General features: G+C 47.8%; 1 protein-coding gene across 15 annotated transcripts in view; it reads right to left on the reverse strand.

Moving 5' to 3' along the window:
- Positions 1-19,580, reverse strand: part of Mok (MOK protein kinase) — a 38,015-nt gene that overhangs the window by 2,338 nt on the left and 16,097 nt on the right. For 7 of the 15 annotated variants that reach the window (XM_042261193.2, XM_015985728.3, XM_076551403.1 and 4 more), the window contains 7 exons: positions 17,962-18,051; positions 16,387-16,457; positions 5,324-5,402; positions 5,159-5,207; positions 3,795-3,973; positions 1,741-1,842; positions 559-732 (listed from right to left, as the gene is read on the reverse strand). In XM_042261193.2, the coding sequence (XP_042117127.1) occupies positions 559-732; positions 1,741-1,842; positions 3,795-3,973; positions 5,159-5,207; positions 5,324-5,402; positions 16,387-16,457; positions 17,962-18,051 (744 nt within the window). The remainder of the gene's footprint in view (positions 1-558; positions 733-1,740; positions 1,843-3,794; positions 3,974-5,158; positions 5,208-5,323; positions 5,403-16,386; positions 16,458-17,961; positions 18,052-19,580) is intronic. The other 8 variants (XM_076551407.1, XM_076551406.1, XM_015985733.3 and 5 more) reach the window with 3 other exon arrangements.

A 19,580-nucleotide genomic window follows, 5' to 3' on the forward strand; every position in this document is an offset into this window, starting at 1 on the left:
GGCCACCTACAATAATGGCTCCAGAGCTTAGCTGTTTCCTTCACCTACAAATCTGCCATTATGAGTGGTCATTCACACCTCTTTCCACGTGAGCTACCAGAGGCCTTTCTTCCCTTCCTGTACAAACCCGATGCTGTCTGGGCTGGGAACAGAGGCTGTCTTTTAAGCATGCAGTGTTATACACGGCCTTCCTAGGGCCAAACAGTCAAATTCAGGAGTGTGTAGATGTGTGAAGTTAGGTGGCCTCGGTAAGCTCCTCCCACCGAGCACTTAGAAAAGCAGTGAAGTCACGCTGTCCATCCCGGATGTGTGCCAGGCTTTTCCAGGGAGCTGACCTACTGGAGCTCTGACATCTACCCCAGAGCAGCCCCAGAGCCCTCCTTCCTGTGCGGGGAAGCTGCTAACTGCCTCATTAGAGGAAGGACACATCACAGAGACAGTCTCAAGGGGCACTGACCACTGTCAGGAGAGAGCTGTTCCCAGGCCAGTTCCCTGTCCCATGGGTCTCATAAACCAAGACTTCCCACTCATCACTAGGCAATCTACCAGAAATCCTACCTCTGCACCTGGAAATAGGGGTGCTGAAGGGCTTGGTGAGCCGCGATTCGTTCATCAGGGTCATAGGCCACCATTGCATGCAGGAGGGAGAGGCATTGCGGGGACAAATTGGTTGTCAGTAGAGGTATTCCTGATCCCTTTTTAAAAGGAAAATCAAAACTCATAGCTCTCGACCTGTATTGAAAGCCCAATGATAATAAATCATCATGCCATTATTAGAGCACTGGTGGTCGTCAACCTGCCTCTAAGGGCCCTGCACTGAAGGTGAGAGTTCACAGTCCTCCAAGGAAGCAAGTCAGGCTGGGTGTGGTGGGACATGGCTACAACCCTAGCACTGCCATGTAGAGGTAAAAGGATCAGGTGTTCAAGGCCAGCCCTGGCTACATAAAGAATCTGAGGCCAACCTGGGCTTTAAAAAGGGGGATGAGATAAGAGAACGCACACCTCCTGAACTCGAGAGAATCCTGCTGTGTCAATCAATGGCTGTGAGATCCAACCATCAGTGCAGGCTCAACTACTGGATAAAACACACTGCTCTGGGCTAGCAGGGAGGCTGTGCAAGGGATGCATTTCTGCATTTCCTGTTTGCTTTTGCTGTACTAAAACTACTCCAAAAAATAAACTAGTAAACAAGGATGCATGTGCTATAAATGTATGAAGACTCCCTCGCCTGTTAAAGCAGAAACTTCACCTTCTTCCCGTGTGACTAAAATTAAGGTGAATAGGAGAAAACAAAGAGGGTGACTTCTCTACTGACCTTCCTTGGACCATGGGGCTTCTGGGAGACCTCTCCTAGCAAGTCCCCCACTCCCACAGTCCTCGGCTTCACCTATCATCAAATCAAAACTCCAATGGCTGGGCATCACCGGCACCCTCTTACTGCTGACTGGCAGCCGCAGGAAGTCATCACTGACAGCCTTTCTAACAAGCAACAGTTCTCACCCAAGCAGACCCAAGTCCTACATAAATGCTCTGGGGATGAACCCCAACACCAGGCCTTCCTGAGAGACTATGAGAGCTTTTGTGACTCCTCTCTCACAGCAGGAGCCCAAATGGGAGGGTGGCCCAGAAAGTGTCCTGGAGGCATGGAAGAGCTCTAGGCAGCACCCCTGGCCTGCTGTAGAAAGGCTGAACCCCGACAGTGGACGGACGCACAGCAGCCTCCAGGGCACAAACACTTACTGTTTGAACTTGGTGAGGGTCTTCTGACAAGGTGTGCCAATGACGTCATGGATTTTTGAGATCTGGTCCAGTTCATTCACTCCAGGGAAGAGGGGCTGCAGGCTGCAGGGACACAAGGAGGGGCGCGGCAGTGAGGCAGGCCGCCTCCACCAGATCAGCCCACACAGGGAGCCTCTGGCCGGGACAGCTTCCCCTACCGCCCCGACTAGTTCTTTTTCTTTCTTCCTTCTTTTTCTGAAAGACGTCTTTAAGCTTACTTTGTTTGTTTGTTTTGTTTTTGTTTTTCAAAACAAGGTTTCTCTGTGTCCTGGCTGTCCTAGAACTTGCTCTGTAGACCAGGCTGGCCTCGAACTCAGAGATCCGCCTGGCTCTGCCTCCTAAGTGCTGGGATTAAAGGCGTGCGCCACCACTGCCTGGCCTAAACTTATAATTTCTAAATTTTTAAAAAATTCTGTGTACGGGTGCCTGCAAGTATGTCTGTGCACACGTGCCTGCTGGTGCCCAGCATGCCCAGAGGAGGACATCAGACCTCCTGGAACTGGAATTATGGATGGTGTGAGACAGCATCATATGGGTGCTGGGGATTGGACCCAGGTCCTGTGGAAGAGCAGCCAGTGCTCTTAACCACTGAGCATCTCTCCAGCCCCTAAGGAATTTCTTAAGAGGCAGTCAACAGATCTCTCCCCTCAGTCCAACACCCTCATTTCTCTATTGCAAAATGCCATAAACTGCAGAGAACCTCTCTCAGCCCAGAGCTGGTTGAGAACCTGCAGGTGGCTGAAGTCAAGTATGTTGGCAATAAGTTTCAAGAAGCCTTCAGCTCCGAGCTGTTCTGATCTGAGGATGTGATCCCGTTCCATGCCACAACAGAAACTTAAACTACTACTCTGGAGGCAGGACTCTTTAGCCTCATGGCCAAAGGGGACATTGTGAGAGATTAAAAAATAGCTCTGAGGCACAGGACAGGTTTACGAATGGCTCACCCGAGGCTGTCTGAAATTTTGCTCAGATGTTGCTGGCTGCTGTAATGCTGCTCTTAAATTCTCTGTCCTGTAATACCCTTCCAAACTTAGCCCATGACAAAGAACTGTCTGCTGGCATTTACAGCCTCAGTAAAGTCGCCACTGGGCTTTCCACATGGCATTATTAGTATACACACACTAGAACCAAAGAAGGCTGGAAGTGCATGTCCACACCATGGTCCACAGCAGTCAGAAGAGCAGCTGGGACTGGTGACCCCTGGGTCCCTGTCTGTGCTCACACTTCACATGAAGATCCACCATGAGTAAAGGCTGCCACCCACTCCTCCCAAGGCCTGATTAAGGGGGACAGCACTCACTTCTGAGTGCGACAATCCCTCAGTCTGTGTCTCAGCCCCTGTTCTTCCCAGGAATGGTATCAAAAGGTCAGAGGAAGAGTGAGCTGGGGCTTTCTAGAAAAGTCCAACTGCTGGGCGGTGGTGGCGCACACCTCTAATCCCAGCACTCGGGAGGCAGAGCCAGGCGGATCTCTGTGAGTTTGAGGCCAGCCTGGACTACAGAGTGAGTTCCAGGAAAGGCGCAAAACTACACAGGGTTTTTCGAAACCCTGTCTCGAAAAACCAAAAAAAAAAAAAAAAAAAAAAAAAGTTAGAAAGAAAGAAAAAAGCAAAGTCCAACCGTGCCGGGAGCCTCCCGCCCACACTGCGGCAGACCACTTGCTCTCGCCTCTCCACAGGAGGATCAAAGGTGGCAGTGCCTTGTGTCTCTCATCTTGCCTGTGGTCACTGCATGACCAAGCCACACCCCCAGTCCCACCCTGCCACCGCGCCTGCGGGTACTGCTGCCCAGGCCATGCAAGTAAGGACAAGTACTTGGCAAGAACTGAGATGAAACCCTAGGCAACTGCCTGCTGAAGGAGCGCCCAGTGCAGTAGAAACCAAGCGGAACCAGAATGAGCGCATCCTGGAGCTTAAAGGAAGAGCTGGCAAGTGCCTTCCTTGCCCAGCCTCACCATGTGACCTGCTCACGTCACTCTGTGAGGTACATCAGGCTCCGGGGCTAGCCCTGCTCTACCTGGCAATCTCGTAGAACACACAGCCAGCGCTCCACAGGTCCATCTTGTATGTGTAGAAGCCATCGGTGAGAAGACACTCCGGGGCCCGGTACCACCGGGTAGAGATGTACTCTGTGTAGGGCTGCGTGGAATAGACACTCCGGCACGACCCAAAGTCCCCGAGTTTCAGGACATCCTGCTGCAAGGGAGAGAGAGCAGGATCGGCTCTATCTTCATCTATAGCCACTGTCTCACAAACCGTTTCAAACATACAAACTACAGGAAAATCCCAGCATCTCAGCAGCTCCTAGCATACAATGTGCAGGCTTTTTAAGTGACTCCAGTGGAAGAATACAAATGTGTTTGGGAAGAGCCAAATCCAGACGAGTCCCTTCACCAGTCACTTCTATCCTCTGGGTGGTCCAGTTCTAGCCTCACTGCACACAGACGTCTTGCAGCCACGTGGTCAAGGGGTCTCTTCTGATGGCAAGTCAGTTAGAGAAACCATGCGTGGACGCTTTCAATTTGGGAAGCAAGGAGGCTTCAGAAGAGACCTCAAGTCTGAGAAATCTCAAATTTGGAGGCCCCCTAAACTCTCCCTCCCAAGCTGACATTCAGCATGGAGAATGGCTATTTCCGTTTCCAGACAGGGAGTGGATGACTATCAAGCAAAAGTGCCTCCTTCTATTGCATTCTTCCAGGAGGAGAGTCTGTTATGTTGGCAGCATGTGCTAAAGCAAGCCTCCTTTTTACAAACTGACAGAACAAAGTCATCTAACCCAGGCCAGGGCACAAAGTCTGTCTAGAATGGACAAGGTCCTGGGTTCTAGTCCAGCACCATAAAACGCAAACCCAAACCGTATTTTCCAGCTATCTGGGGCAGAAGACTTATCCAGTGAATCAAATTTTATATTCTGAGTCTGGAGAGCTGGCTCTGTGGTTAAGAGTGTGTACTTCTCTTGCAGAGGATCCAGGTTCAGCTGCCAGTACCACACGGCCGCTCACCACCATCCAGAACTCCAGCTCTAGAGCTTTCAAATTTTGGCTCTTCCATGGGTACCTACACTTTTGTGTACAGACCCACACTCAAACACACACTTTTTTTTTTCCTTCGAGGACAGAGTCTCTGTTTAGTACTGGCTGTCCTGGAACTAGGTCTGTATACCAGGCTGGCCTCAAACTCACAGAGATCCTCCTGCCTCTGCCTCCCAAGTGCTGGGACTAGACTGTGCATCACCACCACCCACCACTACTACCACCACCACCGTCACCCAGCCAAACACATACACACTTAGTTAAAAAAAAAAATCTAGAAAGAAGAAAACATTCACAACTTTATGTTCTACCTTTATTAGATATCAAGTTTCTATATAAAAGTTTTTACCTTTACTAGTATGTTTTCTGGTTTTACATCTCTGTGAAATATCCCGTTTCTGCATTGAGTATTAAAGAAAGAATGAAGAGAATGACTTGCACCTCACTGATCCAAAGTCTCCTCCTAGGGCCGTGTCCCTGCACGCTGGTGGGGGATCCGCCCCCTCCCAGCTACCTGTGCATGTGGTCCAGTGATTTGCATAACTGGTACATGTAATGCATGATCTTTTTCTCTGATAGTGGATGTCTTCTCCCTGTGCAGTCAAGGAAATGGGCCAATATGTTTACCAATGCCACATATACATATACCCCTTTATGAAATAAACATAAACCCTGTGGGCTGGGGTGGCAGCACACACCTGTAATTCCAGCATTTAGGAGACAAGCCAGAGGATCATGAGTTCAAGGTCATCCTCCACTATATGATGAGTTTGAGGCTAGCCTGAACTACACAAGACCTTGGCTCAAAAATACTCTTTCCTCTCTAAAAAAAACAAAACAAAAAACGTATGTGACAACTTCGGTTTCTCTGTGAAAAATAACCTGAAGCATTTTTAGGAAATATGGAGTGCACTTATAAACACACCATTTAACTTTTAAACCTTTAGTTGGGGGAGAGCACAGGTAGAGCAGTGTGTGTTTGTCAGTCAGAGGACAAATTGTGGGAGCCAGTTCTCTCAAAACAACAACAGAAAATAATTTAGTTTTCAGATCTCTGAAAGGTGTGGTGGCACACACCTTTAATCCCAGCACTCGGGAGGCAGAGGCAGGTGGATCTCTGTGAGTTTGAGGCCAGCCTGGTCTAGAGATCCAGTTCCAGGACAGGCTCCGAAGCTACACAGAGAACCCCTGTCTCAAAAAACAAAACAAAGGCTGGAGAGATGGCTCAGAGGTTAAGAGCACTGGCTGTTCTTCTAGAGGTTCTGAGTTCAATTCCCAGCAACCACATGGTGGCTCACAACCATCTGTAATGAGATCTGGTGCCCCCTTCTGGCATGCAGGCACACATGCAGGCAGAACACTATATACATAATAAGTAAATCTTCAAAAAAAACAAAACACAAAACCCCACAACAAATAAAAAGGTCTCTAAGTGCAGCTTTTCATTCAACACCATAATCTTTTTTATAACATTGTTTCACACACCACAATACCTTCCTAGAATTATAAAAGCAGGGACTGGAGAGAGCTCAGCAGCCGAGAGCACTTACTCTCTCACACTACACCGGCAGTTGTTTCCGGGGATTCAAACACCCTCTTCTGGGCTCTGCAGGCCACACACATTCCTTCAAGCACACACACATAAAATAAATCTTAAAAATATAAAAGAAAAAGGGGAGGCGGATATAGCTTAGTGGTTAGAGGCACTGGCTGCCCTTGCAGAGTACCAGGGTTTGGCTCCCAGCACCCACAAGGTTGCTCACACCCATCCATAACTACAATTCCAAGTAACCTGGCGCCCTCTTCTGTGCCCCACTGGCATCAGGCACAGGCGTGGTGCACAAAAATCCAAGCAGGCAAAACACTCATACACATAAAATACATTTTAAAAGTTAATTAAAATTAAGGTTTTTGAGCTGGGCAGTGGTGGCGCATGCCTTTAATTCCCACAGTTGGGATGCGGAGGCAGGTGGATGTCTGAGTTCAAGGTCAGCCTGGTCTATAAAGCAAGTTTCAGGACAGCCAGGGCTACACAGAGAAACCCTGTTTCAAAAAAACAAACAAACAAAAATTAAGATTTTTGTTAGCTTCCTTAAGCTTGGGGGATTTTGTGACTTAATACCTACAGAGCCAGGATATAGCTCAGCTGCACATCACTTGCTTAGAGTGCTGAGGCCCTAGGTGTATTCCCCAGGACAAAAAAAAAAAAAAAAAAAAAAAGGCCAGTCATAATAATGGCCTATGTCTTTGATCTCAACACTTGGGAAGCTGAGGCAGGAGGATCCCCACAAGTTTGAGGCCAGCTTGGACTACAGAATCAGACCCTGTGTCAAAAAACTTTGTTCTATATAAAGAAAACAGAGACCAAGTATAATGACAGAAATGTGCAACCCAGCACTGGGGGGCCGAGGCAGGAAAAGTCCGTTTCAGGACAGGCTGAGCAAGTAACTTTCATCTCCTGCACACCTGCTGGAGTTGGGCTCCCCTTAGGCCATTGCTGGGCTCACACATTGGTTTAGACATCTGAATTAGACTGGGCCCTCCCCACCCCACCCCTGTCCTGTGCACCCCAGAGCTCCTGCTTCGCACCTGCCTGCACACTGATCCATTTATGGGAATGCACTTGGCAGTTACGTTCATGTATCCGAATCTTCTATCTGTATTACTGATTTATTTACTTTTAGGTACTTTTGAGACCAGGTCTCTCGAAGTAGTCCTGGCTGACTTAGAACTCGCTGTATAGACCAGGCTGGCCTCAAACTCACAGAGATCCATAGGCCTCTATTTGCCATGTGCTAGGACTAAAGGCCTGCACCACCACATCTGGCCAATTATTTTTTTTAATTCAGTGTGTGTGTGTGTGTGTGTGTGTGTGTGTGTGTGTGTGTGTGTGTGTATGTGTGTGTGTGTGTGTGTGTGTGTATGTGTGTGTGTGTGTGTGTGTGTGTGTGTGTGTGTGTGTGTGTGTGTTGAGGTCAGAGGACAACTTGAAAACCAGCTCAGGCAGGTTAACAGGCTTGGCAGCAAGCACTTCTACCTGGTTAGCCATCCCACCAGTCCACACTCAGCAGATTTTAATTTTTTTTTAAATTTTTGGTTTGTCAACGTGGGGTTTCTCTGTGTAACATTCCTGGCTGCCCTGGAGCTCTCTTTGTAGACCAGGCTGGCCTCAAACACATAGAAATCTGCCTGCCTCTGCCTCCCGAGTGCATGAAGCTGGTATTTTATCATCTGAACTGGACTTGGGAGCTTGGGCTGTTAGGAAGTCTCTGCGCTGTGCACCACAGCCATCTGGTGATGTGTTAGGAAGTCTCCGCTGTGTACCACAGCCATCTGGTGATGTTAGGAAGTCTCCGCTGTGTACCAAGGCCATCTGGTGATGTTAGGAGGTCTCCGCTGTGCACCACAGCCATCTGGTGATGTTAGGAAGTCTCCGCTGTGCGCCACAGCCATCTGGTGATGTTAGGAGGTCTCCGCTGTGTACCACAGCCATCTGGTGATGTTAGGAAGTCTCTGCTGCGCACCACAGCCATCTGGTGATGTTAGGAAGTCTCCACTGTGCACCACAGCCATCTGGTGATGTTAGGAGGTCTCCACTGTGCACCACAGCCATCTATCTGGTGATGTGTTAGGTAGGAAGTCTCCGCTGTGCACCACAGCCATCTGGTGATGTTAGGAAGTCTCTGCTGCGCACCACAGCCATCTGGTGATGTTAGGAGGTCTCCACTGTGCGCCACAGCCATCTGGTGATGTTAGGAAGCCTTGGCTGTACACCACAGCCATCTGGTGATGTGTTAGTAAAGCAGATGCTAAGGCCCACACTTAGGTCTAGAAGTCCCAAGCATGGCATGGGGTCCAGGAATCTAGTTTCTTATCTGCCCTGGGCCCCAGCATGAGTCCTGATCAGCTATGCAGCACTCTGCTATTCCTTAGTTCCCTTCACCCAAGCCCAGGGGACTGAGGCCAGCTCTCTCCCCTAGGCAGGTGTCCTCACGGGAGTTAGGCACCAGAGGAGCAATACAACACCAGTGTGAGTCCACACCAGCAAAGGGAGTGGGATAACCACCCACTGTCCAGTCATCCCACACAGACCCCAGCCCTCTCAGGCCCAGCATATGTCTCCTTCCCACCAGTTTCCTGTCAAACAGTCCAAAGCAAACAAAAAGAAAGGGGTCATTAGTAAACAGGAGAACCCCGTCTGCTGGAGCAGTGCAAAACCCAAATGCTACTTCCCTCAGCTGCATAGCTGGAGTCTTCAGCAAGTACATTTTCAGAACACTGTCACTCAGAAGGCTCAATGGAATGTCCCACAGAATCTCAGGAACGTAAAACATCTTAAGCAAGCAGTGACAGGCGTTCACTGTAAGTCAGGGGCAGCTGAAGGAAAACTGGCCTGCACTGTGACAGGCTCTCCAGCACACACACTCCCATAAAACCCCTGTCCTCCAGCCAAAGCCTGGCTTTCTGGTGAGGTCCAGAGGTTACATGCTGGGCTCAGCACAGCAGAGCCAATGGTCCTCCATACTGGAGGCCCAGGGGTCATGCCCACAGCATGTGTGTATACAAGCATGCCTCCGTGTGACCCAAGGAGCACCCGGTATCTCACAAAAGGCTGAGAGAAGAGTCAGAGAACTGTGGACCAGAGGGGAGACATGACAGTAGCTAGGATGCCAGGTCTGATCAGAGCCTGAATGTCTGGGTGGCCCTCCCTTGTCAAACTCAAGGACACAGCCCTTCTGGTGCTGTGCTTTGAAGCTGCATCATCTTAGGTGACTGAAAATTCAAATATTTCAGTTTTGTTTGAAGATACTGAGTTTCTTCATCTCTCAAACAGGGCTCGGCTCACTGAATAGGAAGATCAAAGGCAGAACCACACTGCAGTCTGTAACACGCTGCTCACACACAAACTACACCACACACTGTAAACTGCAAAGTGACACTGGTGGAGGTGGATGACCACTGGTCACTGAAGACACTTGTGGGTGGGACGCTCTCCACACTTGACACGTGTGACTTTAAGGCTCAAGGCAACCTCCAGAGGTGGACACTAAGAGCTCTCCATTTTCTAGCCGAACAGCAGGCACAGGCGCCTATGGAGGACATCAAAAGTCCAGGGCTGAGCATGGACTCTAGCCACATGCTGTATCCTGACACAGGCTGTCTGTACCACACTTTCCACAATTGCTCACCAACAGGAGGGCTGCAGTCAGCACTGGTGATGTGCTAAGAAGAGGCAACTGCTGGACTCGGTCACAACAAACAAACTCCCCAGGTTCACGGGACACTGCGGAAGGGAGAGGGGGAGAAGGAAAGACCAGACGGGGCAGAGCGCTATGGACGCTGTCTCCTGGACACGACAAAGCCACCGCTCTACTGACTCACAGCGGATGTGACTACCTGCACTAGAGTCCCATTAGCGTCCTGTTAGAGAAGGACGAGGAGCTCACGGGCCACTCCTCCCTCAGGATCTATGGGCCCTCAAGGAAGCCATTCTGTTCAGTGGTGAAACTTCTGGTACCGTTCCCCTGCTCCTGTGGATAACCTCTCACCTGTGCTCCTATGACCAGCCCTAAACTCACTGGGTCTCACACACGAAGAAATAAGCACACCCCTGATGCACACACATACATGCAAGCCAACACTCATACACATAAAATAAAAATAAATATTTTGTAAAGATGTGAAACTACCACCCTAGTCTACAAAGCAGGTTCCAGGTCAGCCAGGGCTACACAGAAAAACTCCATTAAAAAAAAAAAAAAAAAAAAAAAAAAAAAAAGGTAAGAAAGTACAAGAAGGAAGAAGGGCTAGTTGTTTTTGGCTTTGTTGTTGTTCTTTTTTTAAAGACAGGGTTTTTCTGTAGCCCTGGCTGTCCTGGAACTCACTCAGTAGCCGAGGCTGGCCTCAAACTCAGAGATCCGCCTGCCTCTGCCTTCCAAGTGCTGGGATTAAAGGTGTGTGCCACCACGCCCCGCTTAGAAGAGGGACTGGCTGGGAATAGGAATGGGATCAGCAGGAGCCAGGGAGGGACAAAGATGGCAGACAGGCCAATAAATTCAAAACATACTATAGACATGTGTGAACATGTAAACGGAACCCATCACTATGTATAATTAACACAGGCCAATAAAACCAACCACAAAAATCCCTACTAGGATGGTGTCATCCTTTTAGAAAAAGTATTCCAGTGATGTGTTGTCTCACCCATATTCTGAATGGCAGAGAATGATGGTCAAGAAAACAGATGTCAGTCATTCTGAGTCAGACATTCCGAAAAGTACTAGGAATACTGTAACAAAGATAGCCAATAGGGCTGGAGAGAAGGCTCAGCAGTTAAGGCCGCATACTGCTCTTGCTGAGGACCCAAATTCAGTTCCCAGCACCCAGGTCAGGTGGCTCACAACAGCCTAAAATTCCAGCTCCAAGGGATCAGATGCCCTCTTCTGGCCTCCATGGAAACCTGCACACATGCAGTGAATTCAAAAGTGCGAAAAAGTATTTAAAAAACATAGCTTACATCTGTTTTCCCTCTTATAGATGTACAAAAACGGAAAGATCCTCTTAATAAAGGTAGAATTAAAGCTGCCAAGTGCTGAAGCTGCACTGGCAACATCCCCATCCTTCCTGTTGGTACACAGGATCGGACCTGATCAGATGCACATTCGCCCGGGACAGCGATGTTTGCCCAGCAGTTGTGCTGCATGGGGGAAGACCCAAAGCACCAGCTGTGAGTGACACAGTGTTACTTTACAGCCAGGCCAACTCTGACCCGGTTTCTCCTACCTTGTGACATTCTCCCAATACCATGGACTCGGTTCAGGATGCCTGTTCCAGCCACAGCCTCAGGAAGCTGCAACCCTACAGTGACACAGGCCTGTGTGTGACCCAGTACACGGACCAGGGCTGTGTTCTACGAAGCGTTCTGAGCCAGCCCCTTCCTCTCTTGTCACTGGAGGCCTCAGGGTTTAGAAGACCAAACATTCAGAGGAGGGAGGGGACAGGCTGGGAGCAAAGGCAGGCAGGGGACTGCAGCCACAGTCGGTTGCGGCCTCAGCAATCAGCGCCCTTTCTTCTGCTTCCCAGAGACCTGACTGGACTTTCTCCAAGAGGCTGTCTCTCTTCATCCACACAGGGCAATCCTGTGTCCACCATGTTCCCACCTCTAGAACAGCCCATGGCAGGGAATCATGCCTCTGTCTGACTCGACCACATGGCCAGGAAAGCCTAGGAGTCTCCAGTTCTCAGTCAGCCCTGCCTCCCCTGACACCTGCTGGACTAAGGAAAAACAGCCTCGTACACTCTCTTCTAGTTATTTCTGCACAGACTATATGTGCCTCGGACGTCAAAAACCACACCCATCCCAGACCTTGCACCCTGTATGTGCGTAGACAACCCACTAAAGCCAGCATGGTCCCCCCTTCGCTGCCTCGTGATTGCTCTGCAGTGTGTGACAGTGCCACTGAGTGCTCTGATGACCAAAGGAAGCGGGCCTTAAAGTCACGTGACTGCTCCTGCAGCAAAAGCTTCAGCGACCCAGAGCTTTCAGGAGGTCCACACTGTCATCAGCATGCACAAACAATCTAGAGAGACTAACTGGGAGCCCAAGCTGGGCCAGGGAACAGAGCACAGGTTTCACACACTTGCGTCTCCATGCCAACTGTGTCCCACCTGAAGAGCTCCACCTGGATTACTGCCTAATCCTTCAAGCTTCAATTGTCATCTCCAGAAATGACAGAGACAGGACCAATGGCGGTTTCTCTCTGGAGCCAAGCTCAGCTCAAGGCCAAGCTCTACCACTTACCAGGAAGACAGCCTTGGGCAAGATGCTTTTTTCTCTGCTCTTTGATTTCCTCCTCATAAAAGTGGGGATATGGCCAGGCGTTGCTGGCACACGCCTTTAATCCCAGCACTCAGGAGGCAGAGCCAGGCGGATCTCTGTGAGTTCAAGGCCAGCCTGGGCTACAAGAGCGAGATCCAGAACAGGTACCAAAACACCACAGAGAAACCCTGTCTCGAAAAATCCAAAAAAAAAAAAAAGTGGGGATATGAACAGCAGGCAGGGGTGTGGGGGATGTTGGGTAAATGTATTTCAATAAGTATTAAGAACAGCACTTTAATCCCAGAGGCAGGAGGAACTCTGTGAGTTTGAGGCCAGCCTGGTCTACAGAGTGAGTTCCAGGACAGCCAGGGCTACACAGAGAAACCCTGTCTCAAAAAAACAAAAACAAACAAACAAAAAACAGCACCTGAGCAGTGTAAACAACCACGGGCAGTCAGCTGTAGTGACAGCCTACAGTTCGCTGACTCTAAGACACTGGCCCCCATGTGTTACTAACTCTGGAATCAACGGTGTGTCTTTCAATAGTAAATGCATTGTAAATGCTGCCAGCTGCTTTATCCAGATTTTAACATCTAGGATGCCTGGTATGGCTGGCAACAACTTAGATTCAGTGCAGACAACAGAGCCCCTGGTCTGCGAAAGATACTTCAGCACTCACATTAAAGGCCACAAGCCTCTGTTAGGCATTTACAGAAAAGTGCTTATCACTGTAAATCTGTATCTTTCTTTTTTGGTTTTTCTAGACAGGGTTTCTCTGTGTAGCTTTGAGCTTTTCCTGGAACTCACTCAGTAGTCCAGGCTGGCCTCAAACTCACAGAGATCCACCTGCCTCTTCCTCCCGAGTGCTGGGATTAAAGGTGTGTACCACTGCCGGCCGGCAATCTGTATCTTTCAAAGTTCAGAAACAACTTTCTAGGACTGTGAACCATTTTCAATAATGTAACCACTGGCCAAGCATGGTGACATAGGCCTTCAATCCCCAACACCCAGCACTTGGGAGGCAGAGGCAAACTCACTTGGATCTCTGTGAGTTTGAGGTCAGCCTAGTCTACATGTCTACATAGTAAATTCCAGGACAGCTAGTACTATGTAGAGAGAACCTGGAGAGAGAGAGAGAGAGAGAGAGAGAGAGAGAGAGAGAGAGAGAGAGAGAGAGAGAGAGAGAGAGAGACAGAGACAGAGAGAGACAGAGACAGAGAGAGACAGAGAGAGACAGAGACAGAGACAGAGACAGAGACAGAGACAGAGAGAGAATATGTAACCACGAGCAGCACTTAGAATCCTCCCAACTCTGGGCATGACCAGCCTGTGAACACACTGTGTCCTTCCCTGCACACCTAACACCCTCCACTCTGCCTTCCTTCTACGGCTCAGGCTCCTTCTTGGCTACTTGCTTTTAGACAGCTTCAGAGATCACTCATTGTGGAGGTCCTGCAGGTGAATGAAACTCTGTTTCCCCTACTGTTTTTTGCTGTAGGTGAAGCCTCTGACAAGTGGATCATGGTGATAACAGTTGCATATTTTCCTTCTTGGGGACCTGAAGGCCACTTTGTTAAAATCCCTGACTCTGCCCTTGGGCCTGTCCCAGTACCCAGAGCAGCTTCCTACATTAGGAGGGTGAAAAGTTCACCTTCAGACCATACTGACACCTTCACTTCTGAACCTGTGTCCCAGGAAAAGCCAGGAAATTTGATTACCTGTGAACAGACCTCTGACTGCTCCACCCCAACACTACCTCTGTCCCTAAAATAGACCCAGGTCCTATCAACAGATTTGGGGACTTGGGTCTCCATCATACTTGGCCACCTTGAGAATAAACTGCCTTTTGCAAAAGTTTCAGTGACTGGCACCCTGCACAGCAGCCAGACAAGTCAGGCCTGTTTGGGGAACTGGCAACATGAGTGTCTGTCGGTCTAACAGCATGTCTTTCAGAGTCTCTGTAGGTAGATATAGAAAGAAATGCTTCAGTTTCTTCAATTACACAATCCCCCGGCTACTGGAAATTAAAGATACTATTTTCTTTTTTAAGATGTATTTATTTATTATGTATATAGTGTTCTGTCTGCATGTATGCCTGCAGACCAGAAGTGGGCAACAGATCTCATTAAAGATGGTTGTGAGCCACCATGTGGTTGCTGGGAATTGAACTCAGGACCTCTGGAAGGGCAGCCAGTGCTCTTAACCACTGAGCCATCTCTCCAGCCCAAAGATACTATTTTCTAAACCAAGCTTTCTCAAATGTCTAAACACATAGCAACACAGACATCTCCCCTTCCCTTGAGCATAAAGTATAACCATATCACACCCTAGGAAGCAAAAGGTTTCTAACATTGGGACGTCTGTACCCTACAGAGAACTGTCGATTAACGACCAAAAGAAGTGACAGTGCAGGTCCCCTTTTGGTTTTGTTTCCTCAGACATGGCCTCATTATGCAGCTAAGGACTTGCTCTGCAGTCTGTGCTGGACTAAGGACTTGCTCTGTAGTCTGTGCTGGACTAAGGACTTGCTCTGTAGTCTGTGCTGGACTAAGGACTTGCTCTGTAGTCTGTGCTGGACTAAGGACTTGCTCTGTAGTCTGTGCTGGACTAAGGACTTGCTCTGTAGTCTGTGCTGGACTAAGGACTTGCTCTGCAGTCTGTGCTGGCCTCTGGATTCCCATCCTTCTGCCTCAGCCACCGGTACTCTGGGACTGCAGCTGTGAGCTGCCACGTCAGCCCTCCACAGGTCTTTAAGATGTCAAACACCGGGTGACACTAAAGCACGCCAGACTCTTTACTCTGGCCTCAGCTGTTGGAGGGGAAGGTTTAAATCCTTTCTGCTGTTCTCACCAGAGTGCCATCCCAGAGATGGTTTCTGCCTTTGCCATTTCTCTTTCTCGTTCTGTATTTGTTTCTTTTCCTCCAGTACCAGGGACTGGTCCCAAGGACTTTCCCATGCTAGGCAAGTGTTCTACCACTGAGCTAATATCCTCAGGCCTTTCTTCTTTAACATTCTGAGACAGTCTTGTGACTTAGCCAAAGCTGGTCTTGGCAATCTTCCTTCTCTCACTTCTCAAGAAGCCTGGATTACAGGTGTGTCTCGCCAGGCCTAGCAGCTGGTTTGCCTGGTTTTGTTTTTCATTTGTCCTCTGGGTGTCGTGTGATCTAGAAAATAGACTCTCCAATATTGCTTTCATAGTTGCACTTCATCGTGACATCTAACATAACCTTGAAGTCAGACTCTCAGGGACATCTGCTCAATGAAGACCAAAGCTCTGCTTCCTGGTACCCTAAAGTCCCTCTGTAAGCATCAAGGCCACGGCAGGTCATCTCAGGCAAGTGAGCTTCCCTGAACAGTGCTTTACTGTTCACAGGGAAGGAACGAAGGAGCATCCTGGAACATGAGATATGCCCTAGGAGAGTCCGGGGGAGGGCTCAGCTTCTTGGGAGCACAGAAGAGAATGCTGAGCAAAGGGACGAGCTGGGAAAGAAAGCGACCTCAGAGTGAAGCCCTGTGAGAAGGGCTTGCCTCCAGCATTAGCCTCATCCGAACCACAGGCTCTCCCAGGAAGCTTGTGGCTCCAGTCATCTCCAAGAGGTTGTCAGAACAATGGCTCCCGGGCCCGGTGAAGCAGCTGAATACTGCACATTCCCTGTCACTACGGTCACTACAGCACTCCAATGACTACAGCACACATGTAACTACAAACATTCGTTATAAGACCATCTCAGGTTACCTGTCAAAATACTCTACATACCTCGGATTAGCTCATAAATATTCATGTCCATAAGTTCACATATTAGTGCAAGAGAACCAGATTTTCTGTCACTGCAGAAGAAAGCAGACTTTAAATACTTTTTCTTATCTTAATCAGAAAACATAATCAAGTCTTTTAATATGCATTTGTACACATTTTTGGTAAATAAGGCATTCTCACAAGAGACCATAATGGCCACGAGATTATTAAAACAGCACAGATTTTGACTTTAAATCAACATTTAGGCTAAAACTAATACAAAATACTATGAAAACTCTAAAGCAAAGCTCTTAAATCACCTTTAAAAAAGATATGTCATGTAACTAGAACATTAATTACCAGCAGAAAGAAGAAAAAAGCTTGGGAGTTGGCTAAGCAAAACAACAGAGGGGAGATGGATTTAGATCATGCTTTGTGACTGCATGTTTAGTTTTTCTGTTTGTTTGTTGTTTTGCTTTTTGAGACAGGGTCTCTCCATTCTGTAGCTCTGGCTGTCCTGGAACTCACTATGTACACCAGGGTGGCCTCAAACTCATAGAGCCTTGAACTCATGGAGATCCACCCATTCTCTGCCTCCCAAGCTCTGGGATCAAAAGCGTGCTACCATGCCCAGCTATACCTTTAGTTTTAATTGATCTATGTTACTTCATGTAATCAAGATAACTTACAATGGGTGTGGGCAAAACCCAAAACCCTGTTAAGAAAGGCAAATGCCATCACTCCCATGGGGTCAGGGTCTGACCACCAGCAAGCTTACCCTATTTTACTCAGACCCTAAGCAGGGAGACTGCATTGCCCCAGACGCTGCTCTGCACCTCCAGTCTGCCTCTGCAGCCTGTCCTGCACCCATGACCTTGGCACTGTGCACAATACAGATGAATGCTGGCCTCCCATGTGTGGCTGGGCTGACTGGGAAGAACACTGCAGGCCAAGAGGCCACACAGCTATGACAGGACCCAGCATTTTGATTTTAAACTATGCTGTCCTATGACTGACATCCACTACACTTTAGCTGGCAGATGAGTTCCTTCAAGAATTTGATAGGCCAGGTTCCCTGAAAGCTGCAGCATGGCTTCTACATCTACCACACCAACCCACAGAATGGCGGCAGGTCCTAGAACCTGCAGCCTGACTTCCCAGCCCAGTGAAATCAGAAGCCCAAGGCAAACACAGTGGCAGGGTTGGGCCCCAGGGCTGTGGCTATCTGTCTTCTTGATTGACAGGTAAACTTTATGCAAACTATTCGACAAACATGAATGAAAAATGCCACGAAACTGTATCAATTATGATAAGAAGGGGCTGTGCTTTCATGAGAAAGCAATTCATAACAAGGCATGGAGACCTGACTGAGCTGCAGGAGCCAAATCCTGAAGACACAGGCTTTCCAAACATGGGTACACCAAAATAATAGAAATGAGACCCAATTTGCTCAAATAAAAATAAGATGAAGTGATAACTGTCATTCTCTCAGCTACAAAGCAAATATTTTAAATGTCTACCCATGATAAAGATAAACTGCATCTTTAGTATCAAGTTTTCTACTTTAGATAACTTTCCAAGCTCAAATATACTTACAAAACCACTTCGTGCAAGGTGAGAATGTTTGGGTGTGGATTCAGGCGCCTCAGTGCTTGTATCTCTCGCAGATTGTTCACTTGCTCAATACTATGACATAGGCAAAAATGTACAACTAATTTACAATCAGGTCAACTAGAAAACTAGAGTTATGAAATCATATTTATTTCCCATGATCAAAATGCAAAAACCTCCCTCACTTGTATTTCAGACAGTTAATCAAGTTTTATTTTTCCCATCAGAAATTAAAATTAAGCATAAATCAGGCATACATCTTCATTATCTTACAAAATTCAAGGTTTCTTTTTTGATGCTGGGAATCAAACATGTGCATGGGAGACATCCCAGCCCTCAAATCAAAGTTTTTTTCTTTTCTTTTTTCTAATTCTTTTCAAGACAGGGTTTCTCTGTGTAGCCCTGGCTGTCCTGGAACTCGCTCTGTAAACTGGCTGACCTCAAACTCACAGAGATCTGCCCGCCTCTGCCTCTCAAGTGCTGGGATCAAGGGTGTAAGACACCACCCCCTGGATCAAATCAAGGTTTTATCACTTAGGACACACATTAAAATTGTTATCATCTATTATCACAAAAGGATTTTTGATTGTTTAACATAGAAATATATAAAATTCTAATTAAATGTGTTAAAATATTTATTAATAATTAATGTTAATAAATGAAATTTACTAATTCATTCATGAGAACTAACCAACTAAACAAGTGTACACTAGCTGAAAGTAGCATTTCAGAGTTCTGGGGACACACCATTCTCCTTATCATGGAAAAAGTCTGTGCTTTCTCAGCATTCCATTTACCTGGTGACAGGCGAGTCTACACCAGGCTTTCCTTTATGAAGGCCACTGTGTCTACTGCTCACATCCCCAAACCTACCTGCTGTGGATGTCGCTCTGTATAAATAAAATGCTGACTGGCCAGTAGCCAGGCAGGAAGTATAGGCGGGACAAGCAGAGAAGAGAATTCTGGGAACAGGAAGGCTAAGTCAGGAGAGGCTGCCAGTCGCAACCATGCATACCAACATGTAAGATACTGGTAAGCCACGAGCCATGTGGCAAGGTATATAGATTTATAGAAGTAGGTTAATTTAAGATGTAAGAACTAGGGGGCTGAAGAGATGGCTTAGCGGTAAAGAGCACTGGCTGCTCTACCAGAGGACCTGGGTTCAATTCCCAGCACCCACATGGCAGCTTACCGCTGTCTGTAACTCCAGTTCCAGGAAATCTAAGACCTTCACATAGACACACATGCAAGCAAAACACCAGTGCACACGAAATAAAAATGAGTAAACAATAAATAAAATATTTAAAAAAAAGAAAAGATGTAAGAACTAGATATCTAGAAGCATAAGCCATTAGGCCAAACAGTTTAAATAATATAATAAGAGTCTGTGTGTTTATTTTATAAGTGGGCTTGGCAGGAGCTGGAGAGAAGCTCTTCAGCTACAAATAGTGCCCAACAGGTTGGCAAGAGTTTCCACCTAAAACCTGAGAAAAAAGATTCTAAAACGGAGCTACAAACAGCTTCCTAGTTGTCTCTCTCAAGTTAGTGGCAGCCTGCGGGTTTGAGCTACTATGGCAGGTTCCTGGCACACTAGAACTGCAGTA

The sequence above is a fragment of the Peromyscus maniculatus genome, chromosome 14 (assembly GCF_049852395.1).
Source record: "Peromyscus maniculatus bairdii isolate BWxNUB_F1_BW_parent chromosome 14, HU_Pman_BW_mat_3.1, whole genome shotgun sequence".
Taxonomy (NCBI): domain Eukaryota; kingdom Metazoa; phylum Chordata; class Mammalia; order Rodentia; family Cricetidae; genus Peromyscus; species Peromyscus maniculatus.